General features: G+C 43.1%; 2 protein-coding genes across 3 annotated transcripts; both read left to right on the forward strand.

Moving 5' to 3' along the window:
• Nucleotides 1-1,574: 1,574 nt before the first annotated feature.
• On the forward strand, nucleotides 1,575-4,585 carry LOC123143805 (protein At-4/1). The gene is made up of 8 exons (XM_044562802.1): nucleotides 1,575-1,766; nucleotides 2,469-2,574; nucleotides 2,733-2,788; nucleotides 3,182-3,259; nucleotides 3,330-3,403; nucleotides 3,526-3,659; nucleotides 3,749-3,844; nucleotides 3,992-4,585. The coding sequence occupies exons 1-8, from the start codon at nucleotides 1,680-1,682 to the stop codon at nucleotides 4,141-4,143; spliced, it is 783 nt and encodes a 260-aa protein (XP_044418737.1). The 5' UTR covers nucleotides 1,575-1,679; the 3' UTR covers nucleotides 4,144-4,585.
• A 186-nt stretch (nucleotides 4,586-4,771) lies between these two features.
• On the forward strand, nucleotides 4,772-11,018 carry LOC123143804 (serrate RNA effector molecule). 2 transcript variants are annotated; one of them, XM_044562800.1, is made up of 13 exons: nucleotides 4,772-5,826; nucleotides 5,919-5,968; nucleotides 6,874-6,928; nucleotides 7,114-7,188; nucleotides 7,295-7,369; nucleotides 7,456-7,503; nucleotides 7,732-7,800; nucleotides 7,894-8,129; nucleotides 8,208-8,706; nucleotides 8,801-8,849; nucleotides 9,465-9,580; nucleotides 9,685-9,852; nucleotides 10,214-11,018. In XM_044562800.1, the coding sequence occupies exons 1-13, from the start codon at nucleotides 5,141-5,143 to the stop codon at nucleotides 10,272-10,274; spliced, it is 2,187 nt and encodes a 728-aa protein (XP_044418735.1). In that variant the 5' UTR covers nucleotides 4,772-5,140; the 3' UTR covers nucleotides 10,275-11,018. The 2 variants fall into 2 exon arrangements, with proteins under 2 accessions (XP_044418735.1, XP_044418734.1); XM_044562799.1 differs by having other exon boundaries at nucleotides 4,789-5,826; nucleotides 7,894-8,706; nucleotides 10,214-11,015.
• Nucleotides 11,019-19,213: the final 8,195 nt, after the last annotated feature.

Raw genomic sequence — 19,213 nt, forward strand, 5'->3', positions numbered from 1 at the left:
CTAAAAACAGGGTTTTGACCAAAGATAAACTGAGTAACAAAGAGTGGACATGAATAGGAAGTGTGAGTGCTGCGATAGTGAAGAGAGTAATGATCACTTCTTCTTTTCTTGCTCACTAGCTAGGTTTTTACGGAATGTTATTGGGGCTGCTTTGGGAAATTCCAAAAACCCCAAAATCCGACTATAATCTCTTTAGGTGTTGCTGGATTTTTATGGACTACCTAGCTATAATCTCTTGATGTATGACAGAATTGGTTGTCTAGATATATTGGCAAGGATATGGCTATAATCTCTTTAGGTGTTGCTGGACTTTTAGGACTATTTGGAAAACATGAAACAAATCTTGCTTTCAAGTATACTTCTTAATGTCCCCACTAAGCTTATACTACTATAGAAAGGAGGATTGCAAAAAAAAAAAATGCGCATGGTCTAGAAGACTTGCTAAATTGACGAGTGAAATCTTCAAGAAAGAGCATATGCTAGGGGTATACGGTCAACAGGATATGTGTCTACCCGTGAAAGTGATTTTGGGCTTTACTACTTTGTTCCACTGCTTTCTCCTGCATGGTATGTACGTAATATACAGTCTCTGCTCTAGGTTGAGTTAAGCGGTGTGTGCCTATGCTTCTATAGCTTGTAGTTACTGGGTGTGAAAGGGCAATGTATCTCCCCTAGTTAAGTTTCTTTTTCTTTTAGTTTTTCACCCTGGATGCATGCTACTGTAGGCTTTGGGGGTGTATATATGGCCGATGCTGTTTCTTCTTGTACAAGACTATTTTCTTAAATGAAAATGGGGTCCTGGAGGCTCCTTTGATTGAAAAAATTACACCACATGAAAACCTCTTTAATGGCAGGACTAAATAAACAACATCAGAATAAAGGAGGATTCCAAGGTCATTACCCACTCGAATATTATACTGTATGATGGATTCTTTTTACCAATATAATAGTTTTTAGAGAATGTCACTCTTTATTGATCACAGAAATTCACTACAAAGAGTTTCTCGAATAAGTTACACTGCACTGGATAAAATCATCAGAAGAAGCACACAATTGAGGACAACGTTTTGGTGCTGGGAAGCATCTGCTCCTGATGATGAACAATAAATCAAAAGAAATAGCAAAAAATCAAATAAATTTCGATTTCTTTGACATGAAAGACGCACAAGTTTTCTAGGGTATGTAAAAGTTTGTGACGGTATGACATCGTAGGGGCTCGAGACAGAAAAAAACAGAGTTTTGAGAAAGGTTTAGAATTTTTTGTTTTAGAACAATGATTTTGTTTTTTGTTTCCCGAGCTCCTCCTATGTCCATTGTCATGAAACTTTGCACGCCCACAGAAAACTTGTTCATCTTGGACGAATAAGAATTTCAGTTTTCTTTTGCTATTTATTTTAATTTACTGTTCATCCGGGAGACTCGTGTCCAGCTATGTATTTTGGCACATAATTGCGCTAATGTATGAGCCGCGACAATCGACAATCAATTTGACACCACAAAAGAAATCCATTTACCCCTAAAAGAAATCCATTTGGGCCTGTTTATAATTAGAAAAAATCGTCAGAGGGGTTAGTATAAGGCTTAGGCCTGGTTAATTTTCATTTTCGCCGCCGCGTCCCACCACCACCACGACCAGAGCAAGAGCAACGCGGGGAGCCCAGGACAGGTGACGCCCGACGATGGCGGCGGCTGCGGCGGCGGCGACGACGGCGGCGGGGGACGGGGAGCTGGAGTCGCTGCTCCGGAACTTCCACCGCTTCTCCCAGGTCAGTAGCCCCGCACCGCGGCATCCCACCCTACCACCGTCCCGCTCCCGCTGGTTCGCGCCTCGCTCGCACCCCGTCCGTCTCGGAGTTTAGGTTTGGATCAACGCCACGTTCAGGTGCCGAAGAGCTCGAGCCGTCGCAGCAATCTCCGAACCTTCCGGGGGAGCGCCAACACAGATACGCTCAGGTGTTAGATGAAATGCCTACGAGACGGAGAACGCCGCCGAATAGATTGTCTCCGACGGCATTGGCGGAATCGAGAGCATTTTGCGTCTTTGTTGGTAGCAGCTTCCCTTCCCGTATGATTGCATTTTTGGCCAATGCTGCGGATTGTGGTAGCTGATTGGTTATGCCGAGGAGCCTCTCGTCCCATTGACATGGAGAGATGCTGCTGTGCGGGGAAATTTTCACAGTAGTTCAACTCCAGCGCTCGATTCTCCGTCGAACCCACTGCAAATTATTCGTCGATTGAGATGCTATTTCAATTCCTACGTCCCCAGTAAACCAAAATATATGTAGCGTAGTCTGTGGGGGCAGAAGAGAGTGATTTTGTAATTTCTGCTGCTTCCAGAACTCAAGTGTTGCCACCGATTTCTAATGTAACAGTTTTCATTGCCTAAGAAAAAATAAATCTGTATCCAAGTATTCATTTCCTGTGATGTGTTGATCTTCTGTTGTTTACTGGCTCTTTGTTCTGAACAGGGGTATAAAGATGCACTAGCTGAGGCCCAGGCTTTAAGAGTGAGCTGCAGTTCTGAATCCAAGAAGCGCGAAGCTCTTGAGTCGCATATAACAGATCTCAAGAAAGGTTTAACTGAAATTCAGCATTCTTCCACAGTGCAGTCCAGCTTTATTTTATTTTATTTTATTGCTTTCCTGTTAATGTAAATCATGTAATAGGTGATAATTTCCATTGCTTGCTGAGGTTGGAAGAAGCATTTTAAGTTTTTTCTTTCTGTTGCGCAGATAATGAGCGGTTAAGGAGGCTGTACACTGAAACTTTATTCAAGTTCACCAACCAGGTAGGTTGCTACTTACTGTAATGCTATGTGCAGTTACAATTCTACGCTAGGCTGGTGAATTTATAATACTAAGATTATGAAATAACTAAATTAGTTTTCATTGTCGGTCGTCAACTACTGTGGATGTAGATGAAATCAGTTAAGTTAATGGTCTTAGCTCGAGACTGTCTGCTGTCCTTTACACTTGTGAGATTGACTTCATGTGTTGACATTCTGGTCCATTCTATATTAACTTCTGAATTGTACAATTTGATCTGATTGTTTTTCTGTTTGCGGCTTGAAAGCTGACAATATATGAAGTTTAATGATAGGGCAAGGTGCTAGGGTTTAATATGCAACATAATCATGCCCATCAAACTATGGACTATTTCTGATATGCTTGATGTTATTCAGATAAAATATCACACAGAAGCTCAAAGTCTGAAGGAAGAATTAGGAAAAGCAAATAGCAGATTGCTATCCATGGAAGAGGTAATTAACTGCTTTCCAAGCATCCAGTTAATCCATAAAGTCAATCTAACACTAGTTTATATTCAAACAGGAGCATAAGAGGGAGGTCGAGCAACTTAAGCATGACAATGAAATGAACTGCAATGCCCTGGAGAGCAAACTCAGGTAAAGAGAAAGGCCTTTTATGGGACGTGACATATTACTGTAGGGAGAAGCTGGGGATTCAGATCAAATTATCCTGTTGATTGTTTTATGAAAACTGAAGAGCTAACTTCCGCTACAACCAGCTGTGCTCTTGTTCAGCAAGCTGCCGATGAGGCTGCGATAAAACAACTCAAGTTGGACCTGGGTGCTCATAAAGCTCACATCGACATGCTAGGTAGCAAGTTGGAGCAGGTCACTGCTGAAGTACATATGAAGTGTAATGCTCTAAACTTGCTTCCATGCTGATTCCTTGGATCATCACCTCTTATCTCTGATAATGTAAACACCCCCTTGCTCGTGTTACAGATAAAAACGATATCCAGGATTTGCACGATGTGATCATGGTGGAACAGGAGGAGAAAGACGACACGCAAAGGAAGCTTAAAACTGCAGAAAATGAGTGTAAGTTTAATCTGGACCGGTGGGCCAAATAAACAAGTGCTTTTGCGAACCATGTAGATTTCAAACAGTTTTGGGTTGTTCGTTCAGTCTGTTGTGCCAGTTGACCACTTGTTGACAGGGATTTCATCTTCCTTTTTTCTGATCCAGTGAGGATTCTGAAGATGAAGCAGGCAGAGCAGCAAAGGGACTCCGTCTCGGTCCAGCATGTGGAGTCGCTGAAGCAGAAGGTCATGAAGCTCCGGAAGGAGAACGAGTCGCTGAAGCGGAGGCTGGCGAGCTCCGAGCTCGATTGCTCATGAGAGCCGGCACCCCCCTACCCATCAGGTTCCAAACCCTTCGTCGCTATCGAACCCATCGTAGTTTCCCTCCCCAATCCCCACCTCCAATGTACATTCACACGCACCATCTCAACCATCACAGTGATTTTCCCGTGTTGAGATGAGAAACAGTACCATATGGTCATACAATCAGGGGTCACACAGTAAGACCACTGATTACCGGATGAAATGTATGCTCTGGAATGAGCTAGGCGCTATGGCACGTTCAGTTCCACACTTTGATGTTCTTCTTATCCCGAAGCATGCAGAGGAGAGGAGAGCTCCGCATGTATGTATAGTCCATACTGTATGTAACATTCATGGCATTCACTGTCAGGCTTCTTGCCCTACATGTTATGAGAACTGGTAGAGACTGGGGAGTGTTCTGTTCAGAGATTGATAAATGGAAGTGACAAATACAGTACACAAAAGTGAGTATGCATGCTGGAGTACAGTGCGATCCCTCCATTGACTCCAGCCGATCTCCTCCTGCCTCTTGCTGCGTTCCGTGGGTCAGCGTTATGGCATCCGATATCGCAAATCGTTTTTCTGGCAGCGTTTGGTGGCTTGCATTGCATCCACTGCTTTTTTTTAGAGCACCATTGCATTCCCTGGTGTCTGCTTCAGCATGATTGGTTCGTTTTGCCCTGTGCTCTGGAAGCATCGAGCGAGCAGGCCCATTGCGATTTCCGCCACCGGGCCCAGCCCAGGCCCGTTAGCCCGACGCGGCCCGCACGAAATCCACCCCAGACGCTACAGCCTGGCACCCCTCCGCGGGGCACGGCGTGGTGTGCTGTGACGCTGTGTGCGTGATCACCCCTGCCGTTTCTGCAGCTTTTTCCCTCCCCCGCTCTCTCTCACCCACTTCTTCTTCTTCCCCACGCCTCCCCTCCGCCTGCTAAACCTCGGCCGCCGCGCCGTCCGGCCGTACCGGTCACAGCCCGAACCCCCGGAGGCGTCTCCCCGTGCTCCCGCGCCAATGTGGCCTACGTGGGACGTCCCGCGCTCTCCTGGAGACCAGCCCGTCCGCCCGCTCCTCGCCGCGCCGCCCGGCGATCGCCACGCGCGGCCCGGGCCCGCGCGCTCGTGGGCCGACGAAGCCGACGCCGCCGACGACGACCCCCCGCTCCCGCCGCCCCCGCCGCTCGGCTCCTCCCGCCCCGTGCGCCTCGTCGACGCCCTCGCCTCCCGCTCCGAGGACCCCGCGCAGGCCCAGGCGCAGGCGCTCCCTCCCCCTCCCCCGCTCGGCTCCTCCCGCCCCGAGCGCGTCGCCGGCTACCGCATGGACGCCGACTCGCCGCGCAGCGATGGGAGGAGCTCCAGCCCCGGAGGCGGCCAGGGCGCGCGGCGCCGCTCGCGCTCGCCACGCCAACGCGGGAAGCCGTCGCCGGAGCGCGTGCACGTGCCGCTCCCGCCACCTCCCCCCGTCGGCTCCTCCCGCCCCGTGCGCGTCACCTACCGCTTGGAGAGCGACTCGTCGCGCTCCTCCAGGAGCTCCAGCCCCGCAGAAATCATGGGCCCGCCGCGGCGGAGGTCGCCTTCGCGATCAAACGACGGGAAGAGGCGGCGCAGCTCCCCGCCGAGGAGGTCGCCGTCTCCCGACCCGCCCAAGCGGCCTCGAAGGGACGATGGGGCTGGCCGACGCAGCCCACCGCGCGGCGGGAGGTGAGGCTTCGGGACTTGGGCCCTTCCGCGCCGTGCCGTTCTAAGCTAATCTATGTGTGTTTCTGGTCGTGCCTGGCCGGCGCTTGGTGTAGGTACGAGCGCGGCGGAGACGGTGGCAAGCTCGCCGGGCATCGCGCTCCAGGTGAGCCGACTTTGATGAGCTTTCACGTTTTAGTCACATGCATTTCGAACCTGATTCGCTCTGTCTCTGTCTGTGACAAGTTCGCGTGATCGGCGAAACAGAGTTTTGAGGGTTCTCGGCCTGTGGAGTGTGTGGGGTGTTTTGAGATAGTGAAGCGATAGCTTGGCCTGATCGAGACTGAGCTGTCAGACCTTGCTGATCCACCTTCACCTCGAAACATGTGGGTTTGATTTGAGGTCAATGGAAAAACCTGTTTGCCATCTGTCATTCTTGTGCTCAAAGACTTGTACGTAACTATCATGTGTGATTTGGCTGTCAGTTGAGCTGCTCGCTCTTGGAGCACTCACCTATGGCCTTCGATCCCAAGCACGTGACCTGAAAGGGTTGTGGGGGTTTAAGCTTTTCTCGTGTTTGATAATCAGTATGTAGGCCATGTGATGGTGTTGTACAGTTTGTTAGCTCTGCCCTCAATCACGTGCACTATGCACACTATGGTGTTGTACAGTTTGTACACTATGCACAGTATCTATTTTATAACTGAAGCTATTCCTCAAAAAAGAATTTACAGCTAAAGCTTGACTTGTGGGCTTCCTAGCTTGAGCAACTGCCCCCATCAATCAAGTGTATGATAGTTAGTTCCTAAGCGTTTGAGAAGTTGGAGTCAACATCACTAATTTTGTTAGTGCACTTTAGGAAAAAGAAAATGGGAGACCTGTGGTGTCAACATGATATGTTCTGTTACTTCTGGGTTTACCTCTTGTCTCGAACATCTGGAATTCTTAGTATCAAGCATGTGAATTGATCTGTTCTATTACCAGCCTGCTTATGCAGAAGGAAACAACAGCTAGTGTTAGCAGACAAGCTTCATGCGTGTTCACGTCATGTATTACTTGCTGTTATTTCAGATGGGCCTAACTCTGGCTATGGTGCTTCCAGTAAGGTTCAAGATATAACCCAAAGGTAAAGAAATTGTTGCCTTATAACCGATAGGTTTGATCTGCTTAGTATGTTATAATGTTAGTTCCTAAGTTCTCAAGCCATCTGTATATTGTTTATCTTTCTCTTTCTCTTGAGTTACTTCTGTTTCCATTTTGAATCCTATACTTGCGCTGCATGTGATTGTATATGATTCTGAATATTTTCAGAAAAGGATTAATGACGTACAAACAGTTTATCCTAGCTCTTGAAGATGATGTTTCACCAGCTGAAGCTGAGAGCAGGTAATCAACAGAATCGAACAGAAGTTTACTTTGAGCTACTGGTACTAGACCCACTTTCAGTTCAGAACCACCTAATTGATTGATTAAACCTTCCATGGTTGACAAGGTACCATGAATACAAGACAGCATACATTACTACACAGAAACATGCATATTTTGATCTCCATAAGGGTGATACTAGGTATGTTAAAATGTTTTCATCTAGAGGCGTTAGCTTACGCTCTCAAGGAACTAATGGTTTTTTCTTTCGTTTGACTGTAATTGCAGGTTGAAAGAGAAGTACCACCCGACAAGCTTATTATCTGTTATTGAAAGGTGAAACGTTTGCTACCTCTCTTTCTGAAAATAGTTTGCTTACTGTCACAAATTTTGGTACCCCGATCTGTGTTGAGTACCACCAAAAATGATTGTAACACTTCATGACTAGATGAAACAGTTGTATGTGTTATTTTTATGTATGCTTTCTACTTATTTTTAGTTGAGCTTTTCTTGTTGGTAGTTGAGTTTTGCTGATCATTGGCATGTCTTATTTTGTTAACTCAGGAGGAATGAGTTTTGTAAGGCTGCAGCGAAGAGTTTAATTCTTGATTTGCGAAGTGGAACTTTGGACCTGTGAGATGCATCTCTAATCCTATCTAATTTTGTCTTATATATATATTGCACAATTTTGCCAGTTTTGCTGATATCCTTATTGTCTTGGTCCAGTGGTCCTGGAATGACTGCTGATGGATCAAGCAAATCAGGGAATGTCAACTATGGAAGCTCTGGGAATGGTGAAGATTATGGTAACAAGAGAAGAAAGAATGGAAGAGGTCCCCCAAAAGAACCTGGACCACTTTCAACTGCTCCGAAAGCTCATCCGGTCAGTTCGAAGTATCGACGAGTTCAAGCTGACATAGATCAAACTCTAGCTTTAGTGCGAAAGCTTGACACTGAAAAGGGTATTGTTGGAAACATTCTGTCAATTGGTGGTGATCATGGCAAGCCAGATGATGACAGATCACATGTTGGATCCGCAGGGCCTTTAGTCATTATCCGGGGCTTAACTACTGTCAAGGGCCTTGAAGGTGTTGAGCTCCTTGACACTCTCCTTACCTACTTATGGCGTGTCCATGGTGTTGATTACTATGGCATGTCTGAGAGGAGAAACGCAAATGGTTTTCGTCATGTGAGAGCTGACAACAAAATTGCCGATGGGTTTAACATCAGTGCTGCTGATTGGGAGAAAAAACTGGATTCCTTCTGGCACGAAAGACTGGTGAATGGTGATGATCCTCTAGTTGTATTGACAGCCAAGGACAAAATTGATGCAGCAACTGTTGAAGCTCTGGCACCTTATGTCAAGAAAATTATGGATGAGAATTATGGCTATAAGTATGGGTGTGGAGCCATGGGGTGTGCAAAAGTTTTCCATGCTCCTGAGTTCGTTCACAAGCATCTAAAGCTCAAGCATCCTGACTTGGTCTCTGTGTTAACTTTGAATGTCCAAGATGATATCTATTTCCAAAATTACATGAAGTATGTTTCAGTATAATCAGATTAAACTAAAGCTAAAACAAATTTCAAACGTGTTAAAAGGTGATGTTTCTCATGTAATTTCTTTTTGGTGCAGTGATCCAAATGCCCCAGGTGGAAAGCCAGTTATGCAGCAATCTGAACAAGTAAGAATCTTCGCATCATTTAGTTATTCAGTGGCTTGGTACATTTAGCTATCTATTCAGACTTTCTTGGAATACATACAACAAATTAGGACAGGTGCCGTTCGTAGATACTCCCTCCATTCCAAAATTTCTAGGTTTATCCTAAGTCAAACTTCCTTAAGTTTGGTCAAGTTTATACAAAAAATTACCAGTTTGACTTAGGACAAACCTAAAACTTCAAATATCTTGGAACGGAGGAAGTAAGAAATAAAGTAGCTACTTATTCCTGCATACCGTTTTGTTGTCAAAATAACAAAAGGTCGATGTAAAAGAGAAGATTGCCTCCCATATCCTGTTACCTGAAGTTTACTTGTAACCAGTTTTTACCAGAAAATGTTAACAATTAGTTATTCGTATGGTTTATGAAGTTTACATATTACTTCCTGCAAACTTTTGATTTCTTGTATCTTGTGATAGTATTCAGGTTTCATCACAACCCCGGTAACCTTTTTGCTTGTGTTTTGCATTGCCATTTTCGCCTTCATTGAAATTACATGCAAAGCAGCAGTCATGTTTATTGAAATGATAAAGCTGCAGTGTTACAATTTTTGTTTATACCCCATGTCCTATATGCAGGACAGCGGCAGAATGAGAAGAATACCAGATGAAGGCGCTTTTGATAAGCAGGGTTCAGATGCCCCACTTATCCCTGACGCCCCTCCAACAGTACTAGTCCCTCTGCCTGGTGCTGGGTAGGTTATGTTATGCTGATTAACTATTAATTCACTTATTTTCTTTTTATGAAAAGGCGTATGAAGTGCAGGCAGAGTACTAACATTGGCTGCCCTTGTTTTAGCCCATTGGGACCATTTGTTCCTATAACACCAGATATGGCCGTTCAAATGATGCGAGAGCAAAGACCTCCAAGACCGAATGGTGCTCAGCGTAAGAAGAAACCTTTGATGCCTGAACCAATGATGCCCATGTATCCGCATTTTCCGCTTGATCCTCGTCCTTTGCGAAGGTCAGTGATACTCCTCTAGTTTTCTGTACTTTCTCAAGGATTAGATAAGCAAGATTCCAAAATCTTTATTGAGGTGCTTTCTGTTACATGTAACGTCTCTTTTGTTGCTATGCTGAATTTTATCTTCAGCCCTTGTATATTTTCATACTTAACAACCGACCATTCTTCATTTAACAGAATTTGTACTCTGTACTAGTTTGGCCTCATGCATTTTTATCGAGGCTGAGGAATCATCCTCACCCTGTTGTATTTCTCACTCGTGGAGGCAATTTCTTCTGTAAAAATAATATTGAATCTATTTCCACGCTGCACTTATCCGTTCCATGAGTATCGCATAACCTGTTTTCGGTCCTGCTTGCAGGTACAATGATCTTGATGCTCCTGAGGAAGAAGTCACTGCCATTGACTACAGAAGCGTGTAGGGCGTCTCCATTTACCCACTCTAATCCGCTGATGACCCACATAGCGAATGTGCTCCAGCAAATTACTCGCTGTTGCCGTGGCAATGGCAACGACAGACAGGGACTGGGATTTTGTGAAGTCCTGGCGGACGTATGATGCCTCGTCATTTTCTGCAACACCCCCGCTCAAAATAGCAAGAATTTTATGAGATTTGTCACCGTGCTTGTTGGAATGCACCGAATCAGAAGCTGGAAAATCAGTATGATCCATCCGACCGCTCGTATTCACAGTTGGAGTACGGAGAACTTCTATGTTTGTTTGTACTTTGTAGGCATGTGTTTGTGGTTTGTGCTGCCTCTTTGTTGATGTGGTCGTTTGCTCGGACGAGAAGGTGATGCCTACACAGCGTCTCACCTTTACATTCTCGGCTCAAACAGCCAAACGACACCGTGTGGTCAAAGTATTTGCCTCTACAAACAGCCAGGCTCCCTCCGTAAGAAAAGCATCTTGCAGTCAAATATGAAGAAGAAAAAGGATGTCACCGTGTACTCAATCATTTTCTTCCTCTTTTCCGTCGTAGCAGCTTTTCTTTGAATTGGTTGTGTTCTAGGCTGGACTCCACGCTTTTCATTTTTGGATCATAAACTGGACTCTATGCTTGTAGCACGGCACTAGTAAACCGCATTTTCACTAGGATTTTGATAATCTTTCTCAGCCGCTCCTGTGCCACTACCGCATTGTTGGCTATCATGATTTGAGTCTAGTCTAGAATCCAATAAATACACACCTAACCAATTATTTGACTTTATCGTGAAGTTTCTCTATTAACATTTGATTTTCATAATGAATGTGATGCAATGACAATTTTGATGCCAAACTTTTACTTACTCCATCCATTCCATAATATAGTGCATGTACATTTTTTGAAAAGTCAAATTTAGCAAACTTTGACCAAGTTTATGGAGAAAATTATCTGTATCTACAATACTAAGCATATATAATATGAAAATGTAACTCACGATGTGTCCAGTGATATGCGTTTGGTATTTTAAATGTAAATATTTCTCTCTCTAAATATGGTCAAAGTTTGCAACGTTTAATTTGTGAAAAAAATCTATACACACTACATTATGAAATGGAGGGAGTACAAGTTTTCTGTTGCTCTCTGCGTGTGGACAATGTCCATCATTTTCTAGTTGATATTGAGCTAATGTATTGTTTACTTTTTTTTTGCGGGGAAGGGACTATGTCTCATTGATGTTACTAGGTGCATAGAAAACATGAAATTTATGAAGTGAATAACTTCCTTGGCCATCTTATGACCAACATAAATAAATATTGAAATGAAACAATCTTTTAGAAACACATTTTGAATACTATTAGGATAAAGTTAGTGATAAAACTGAACAAACACATTTTTTTGGGAGTAGACAAGGTGTGCGAGTATTCATTGGGTAATTGTAATATTGACGTATCCGAACACATGCCACCTTTTTTTATGATAATACGAGTCTCATTCACATAACGAAAAATAAAGTACAAACCACCACTACTAGGGAAAAGCCTATACACAGAATCTTACCAACAGCGCGCATTAGAACAAGGCGCTGCTGCTACGTAGCAGTAGCGCGTACCGACGAAACGCGTTGCTGAAATAAATGAAGCAGTAGCGTGCTTGTGATAAGCCGCGCTACTGCTATAATTGCCACGACCCCACCGCCAAGCTAGTTATAGCAGCAGCGCTTTAATACAAAGAGCGCTACTTGATGTCGCTTGAAGTTACGTCGTTATTTCCCCAAAGAGGAAGGGACGATGCAGCACAACGGCGGTAGGTATTTTTCTTAGATATGAAACCAAGGTTATCAAACTAGTAGGAGAACCAAGCAACACAACGTAAACAGCCCCTGCACACAAATAACAACACCTCGCAACCCGACGTGTTAAAGGGGTTGTCAATCCCTTTTCGGGTAACGGCGCCAGAAACGGTGCGTGGACGGGAGAAAGTTGTAATAGATTGATAAATAGATCACAAATAAAATAAAGTGTAGCAAAGTATTTTCGGATTTTTGGTTTAATAGATCTAAAAATAAAAGTCAAATAAAATAGATCGCGAAGACAAATAATATGAGAAAGAGACCCGTGGGCCGTAGATTTCACTAGTGGCTTCTCTCGAGAAAAATAGCAAACGATGGGTGAACAAACTACTGTTGGGCAATTGATAGAACTTCAAATACTCATGACAATATCCAGGCAATGATCATTACATAGGCACACGTCCAAGATTAGTAGACCGACTCCTGCCTGCATCTGCTACTATTACTCCACACATTGACCGCTATCCAGCATGCATCTAGTGTATTAAGTTCATGGAAAAACGAAGTAATGCAATAAGAACGATCATATAATGTAGACAAGATCTATCTATGTAGAGATAGACCCCATCGTTTTATCCTTAGTAGCAACGATACATACGTGTCGTTTCCCTTTCTGTCACTGGGATCAAGCACCATAAGATCGAACCCACTACAAGCACCTCTTCACATTGCAAGACAAATAGATCAAGTTGGCCAAACAAAACCCAAATATCGGAGAAAAAATACGAGGCTATAAGCAATCATGCATAAAAGAGATCAAATAAACTCAAATACTTTCATTGATATAAAAAGATAGATCTGATCATAAACTCAAAGTTCATCGATCCCAACAAACACACCACAAAAAGAGTTACATCATATGGATCTCCAAGAGACCATTGTATTGGGAATCAAGAGAGAGGGAGGAAGCCATCTAGCTACTAACTACGGACCCGAAGGTCTACAAAGAACTACTCACGCATCATCGGAGAGGCACCAATAGAGGTGGTGAACCCCATCCGAGATGGTGTCTAGATTGGATCTGGTGGTTCTGGACTCTGCGGCGTCTGGATCAATATTTCGTCGACTCCCCTAGGATTTCTGAAATATTGGGGTATTTATAGAGCAAAGAGGCGGTCTGGGGGGCACCCGAGATGGGCACAACCCACCAGGGCACGCCTGGGCCTCCTGGCGCGCCCTGGTGGGTTGTGCTCTCCTCGGAGCACCCCCAGGCGTAGCCAGGGCCCATTATGTTCCTTCTGGTCCAAAAAAATCTCCGTAAAGTTTCGTTGTGTTTGGACTCCGTCTGATATTGATTTCCTGCAATGTAAAAAACATGCAGAAAGCAACAACTAGCACTTGGCACTATGTCAATAGGTTAGTACCAAAAAATAATATAAATTGACTATAAAATGATTATAAAACATCCAAGATTGATAATATAACAGCATGAAACAATCAAAAATTATAGATACGTTGGAGACTTATCACTACTGCTACTGATCATAGCAGTAGCGCCTTCTGGCAATGCCCGCTACTGCTAAGATTACTCCAAAAATTTAGTCCCACCTCGCTCTGTGAACAGGGTTTTTACCACCTTAAATTTGTTACTTCTCAAACTATCACAACCACTTGGTCTTCATTGAACTTTATGTGTAGAATTTGTGGCAGCAATATGAGTCTTTTCTAGTTCCTAAATCGGTGAGGACTCATATTGACAATTCAGATTGTACACAAAAAGATCATTGATGATCAATGTATTTTTGATGTATATTTTTACATGCTTACACATAGTAGTAGCGCATTTTATCAGAGGGCACTACTGCTAGGGCGTTTAGCAGTAGCGCATTCCCCTATAGTGTGCTACTGCTAAGCCATTCTATCTTCCCCAACCGGCCGCCCCCTCACTCTCCTCTCTCCACTCACACTCACACTCACTCGATCTCCCCCCTCAACCCCCTCGCGCCGGTCCTTCCCTGCCGGCCACCGTCGCCTACCCCTCCTCCCTCTACGCCGCCGTCACCTCCTCCTCCTCCCTGGACTCGGTAATCCTTCGTCGGACGCCCTCCTCCCCGCCCCCTCCTCCTCCATCCTCCCTCCACTCCTCCGTTTGCCGCCGGACAGCCCCTCCTCGCTCCGCCTTCCTCCTCCGTCCTCCTCCCTCCTCCCTCCTCCAGTCGCCCCTCCTTCTCCCCCTCCCTCCTCCATCCACAACCCCTCCTTCCTGCTACATTTTGATTTAGTAGGCTAGTTCATATGCAACATTTTGATTTGGTTGATATGATTTAGTTGATTTAGTAGGCTAGTGATACGTCTCCAACGTATCTATAATTTTTTATTGTTCCATGCTATTATATTATCCATCTTGGATGTTTTATATGCATTTATATGCTGTTTTATATGATTTTTGGGACTACCCTATTAACCCGAGCCCAGTGCCAGTTTCTGGTTTTTTCATTGTTTTTGAGTTTTACAGAAAAAGAATACCAAATGGAGTCCAATTGACGTGCCAATTTTTGATGACTTTTATGGACCAAAAGAAACCCCCGGAGTAAAAGAGTTGGGCCAGAAGAGTCCCGAGCCATCCACGAGGGTGGAGGGCGCGCCCTACCCCCCTGGGCGTGCCCCCTATCTCGTGGATGACTCGGAGACCCCCTGACGTGAGACCGACGCCAAAAATTCCTATAAATACAGAAACCCCCAGAAAAAAAACCTAGATCGGGAGTTCCGCCGCCGCAAGCCTCTATAGCCACCAAAAAACCAATCGGGACCCTGTTTCGGCACCCTGCCGGAGGGGGGATCCATCACCGATGGCCATTTCATCATCCCGGCGCTCTCCATGACGAGGAGGGAGTAGTTCACCCTCGGGGCTGAGGGTATGTACCAGTAGCTATGTGTTTGATCTCTCTCTCTCTCTCGTGTTCTTGATTTGGCACGATCTTGATGTACCACGAGCTTTGCTATTATGGTTGTATCTTATGATGTTTCTCCCCCTCTACTCTCTTGTAATGGATTGAGTTTTCCCTTCGAAGTTATCTTATCGAATTGAGTCTTTGAGGATTTGAGAACACTTGATGTATGTCTTGCGTGGGATACCCGTGGTGACAATGGGGTATTCTATTGATTCACTTGATGTATGTTTTGGTGATCAACTTGCGGGTCCTGTGACCTTGGGAATCTATGCATAGGGGTTGGCACACGTTTTCGTCTTGACTCTCCGGTAGAAACTTTGGGGCACTCTTTGAAGTTCTTTGTGTTGGTTGAATAGATGAATCTGAGATTGTGTGATGCATATCGTATAATCATACCCGTGGATACTTTAGGTGACATTGGAGTATCTAGGTGACATTAGGGTTTTGGTTGATAAGTGTCTTAAGGTGTTATTTTACTACGAACTCTAGGGCTGTTTGTGACACTTATAGGAATAGCCCAGTGGATTGATCGGAAATAATAACTTTGAGGTGGTTTCGTACCCTACAATAATCTCTTCGTTTGTTCTCCGCTATTAGTGACTTTGGAGTGACTCTTTGTTGCATGTTGAGGGATACTTATATGATCCAATTATATTATCCTTGTTGAGAGAACTTGCACTAGTGAAAGTATGAACCCTAGGCTTTGTTTCCTAGCATTGCAATACCGTTTACGCTCACTTTTACCACTTGCTACCTTGCTGTTTTTATATTTTCATATTACAAATACCCATATCTACCATCCATATTGCACTTGTATCACCATCTCTTCGCCGAACTAGTGTATCTATACAACTTACCATTGTATTAGGTGTGTTGGGGACACAAGAGACTCTTTGTTATTTGGTTGCAGGGTTGTTTGAGAGAGACCATCTTCATCCTACGCCTCCCACGGATTGATAAACCTTAGGTCATCCACTTGAGGGAAATTTGCTACTGTCCTACAAACCTTTGCACTTGGAGGCCCAACAACGTCTACAAGAAGAAGGTTGTGTAGTAGACATCAAGCTCTTTTCTGGCGTCGTTGCAGGGAGGTTAGTGCTTGAAGGTATATCTTTAGATCTTGCAATTGAATCTTTTTGTTTCTTGTTTTATCACTAGTTTAGTCTATAAAAGAAAACTACAAAAAAATGGAATTGAGGTTGCCTCATATGCTTCATCTTTTTAATGTCTTCCGTGAAAAATAAGGATTCCGAAAATTGTGCTCAAGTGTTAGAAGAAGAATGCATTAAAATGTTTGGCACTAAATATTTGAATGATGAGCATGATTGCAATGTTGTTAGTATGAATTCCTTGAATATCCATGATGCTAATGATATGCAAAGCCACAAGCTTGGGGAGGCTATGTTTAATGAAGATATTTTTAGTCCCCCAAGTTTTGATGAGAATATTTATTATGATGAAAGCATGCCTCCTATTTATGATGATTATAATTATGAAAGTGGATTTGGAGAGGTCATGACTTTATTTAGTGATGAAAGCACTATTTCGAAAGAGGTTCCAATTGATTATGAGAACAAACTTGCTATCTATGATGATTATTGTGATGACTTGTATGCTATTAAGAATAATGATAACCATGAAACTTGTCATCATGATTTTAGTTTTCAATTGGATTATGCCTCACATGATAATTATTTTGTTGAGTTTGCTCCCACTATTATTCATGAGAAGAAATTCGCTTATGTGGAGAGTAATAAAAATTATATGCTTGGGGATCATGAAAAGAATGCTTTATGTGATGGTTATATTGTTGAATTCATTCATGATGATACTGAAAATTATTATGAGGGAGGAATATATGCTTGTAGGAGTTGCAATAATATCAAGTTTCCTCTCTATGTGCTTAAAATCTTGAAGTTATGCTTGCTTTGCCTTCCTATGCTAGTTAATTATCGTTCCCATAAGTTGTTTGCTCACAAAATCCCTATACATAGGAAGTGGGTTAGAATTAAATGTGCTAGTTATATTCTTCATGATGCTCTATTTATGTTTCAATTCTTATCTTTTATGCGAGCATCCTTGAAATCATCATGTCTAGCTAAAAGGAATTAAAGAAAAGCGCTTGTTGGGAGACAACCCAATATTTACCCCTACTGTTTTTATGCGTTCACATGATTAAGCTACTGTAGTAATTATGTTTTATAGCTTTTGTTTCAATAAAGTGCCAAGTAGAACCTTTGGGAAGACTTGGGTGAAAGTTAATGTGATCTTGCTGTAAAAAACAGAAACTTTGCGCTCACGAGATTAGCTGACATTTTTTTACAGAAGAGTGTTTTTGAGTTTATTCTTTTTGCAGAAGATTAATAGACAAATTCCTCACGTCCACCAATTTGTTTCAGAATTTTTGGAGTGACAGAAGTATTCGAGAGCTACAGATTACTACAGACTGTTCTGTTTTTGACAGATTTTGTTTTCTATGTGTTGTTTACTTATTTCGATGAATCTATGACTAGTATCGGAGGTATGAACCATAGAGAAGTTGGAATACAGTACATATAACACCAATATGAATAGAGAATGAGTTCACAACAGTACCTAAGTGGTGATTTATTTTCTTATACTAACGGAGCTTACGAGTTTTCTGTTGAGTTTTGTGTTGTGAAGTTTTCAAGTTTTGGGTAAAGATTCGAGGGACTATGGAATATGGAGTGACAAGAGCCTAAGCTTGGGGATGCCCAAGGCACCCCAAGGTAATATTCAAGGACAACCAAGAGCCTAAGCTTGGGGATGCCCCGGAAGGCATCCCCTCTTTCGTCTTCGTTCATCGGTAACTTTAGTTGGAGCTATATTTTTATTCACCACATGATATGTGTTTTGCTTGGAGCGTCATTTTATTTTATTTGTTTTGCTTGCTGTTTGAATAATATACCAAGATCTGAAATTCTTAAATGTTAGAGAGTCTTCACATAGTTACATAATTATTCGACTACTCATTAATCTTCACTTATATCTTTCTGAGTAGTTTGTCATTTGCTTTAGTGCTTCACTTATATCTTTTTAGAGCATGACGGTGGTTTTATTTTGAAGAAATAGATGAACTCTCATGATTCAATTATATTATTTTGAGAGTCTTAAACAGCATGGTAATTTGCTTGGGTTATAAATTTAGTCCTAATATGATAGGCATCCAAGATGGATATAATAAAAACTTTCATATAAAGTGCACTGAATACTATGAGAAGTTTGATTCTTTATGATTGTTTTGAGATATGAAGATGGTGATATTAGAGTCATGCTAGTGGAGTAGTTGTGAATTTGAGAGATACTTGTGTTAAAGTCTGTGATTCCCGTAGCATGCACGTACGGTGAACCGTTATGTGATGAAGTCAGAGCATGATTTATTTTTTGATTGTCTTCCTTATGAGTGGCGGTCGGGGACGAGCGATGGTCTTTTCCTACCAATCTATCCCCCTAGGAGCATGTGCGTAGTACTTCGTTTCGATAACTAATAGATTTTTGCAATAAGTATATAAGTTCTTTATGACTAATGTTGAGTTCATGGATTATACACACTCTCACCCTTCCACCATTGCTAGCCTCTCTAGTACCGCGCAACGTTCGCCGGTACCATACACCCACCATATACCTTCCTCAAAACAGCCACCATACCTACCTATTATGGAATTTCCATAGCCATTCCGAGATATATTGCCATGCAACTTTCCACCGTTCCGTTTATTATGACACGCTTCATCATTGTCATATTGCTTTGCATGATCATGTAGTTGACATCGTATTCGTGGCAAAGCCACCTTCATAATTCTTTCATACATGTCACTCTTGAATCATTACATATCCCAGTATACCGCCGGAGGCATTCACATAGAGTCATATTTTTGTTCTAAGTATTGAGCTGTAATTCTTGAGTTGTAAGTAAATAAAAGTGTGATGATCTTCATTATTAGAGCATTGTCCCATGTGAGGAAAGGATGGTGGCGACTATGATTCCCCCACAAGTCGGGATGAGACTCCGGACGAAAAAAAAGAGGCCATAAAAAAACGAGAAAGGCCCAAATAAAAAAATGAGAGAAAAAGAGAGAAGGGGCAATGCTACTATCCTTTTACCACACTTGTGCTTCAAAGTAGCACCATGATCTTCATGATAGAGAGTCTTCTATGTTGTCACTTTCATAT

Source organism: Triticum aestivum, chromosome 6D (assembly GCF_018294505.1).
Source record: "Triticum aestivum cultivar Chinese Spring chromosome 6D, IWGSC CS RefSeq v2.1, whole genome shotgun sequence".
In the NCBI taxonomy this organism is placed as follows: Eukaryota; Viridiplantae; Streptophyta; class Magnoliopsida; order Poales; family Poaceae; genus Triticum; species Triticum aestivum.

Coding starts and splice junctions, on each gene's coding strand:
- LOC123143805 (XM_044562802.1), top strand. CDS start 1,680: ATGGCGGCGGCTGCGGCGGCGGCGACGACGGCGGCGGGGGACGGGGAG. Junction 2,575..2,732: donor TATAACAGATCTCAAGAAAG/GTTTAACTGAAA, acceptor TCTGTTGCGCAG/ATAATGAGCGGTTAAGGAGG. Junction 3,845..3,991: donor TAAAACTGCAGAAAATGAGT/GTAAGTTTAATC, acceptor TTTCTGATCCAG/TGAGGATTCTGAAGATGAAG.
- LOC123143804 (XM_044562799.1), top strand. CDS start 5,141: ATGTGGCCTACGTGGGACGTCCCGCGCTCTCCTGGAGACCAGCCCGTC. Junction 7,370..7,455: donor CTCCATAAGGGTGATACTAG/GTATGTTAAAAT, acceptor CTGTAATTGCAG/GTTGAAAGAGAAGTACCACC. Junction 9,853..10,213: donor GATCCTCGTCCTTTGCGAAG/GTCAGTGATACT, acceptor TCCTGCTTGCAG/GTACAATGATCTTGATGCTC.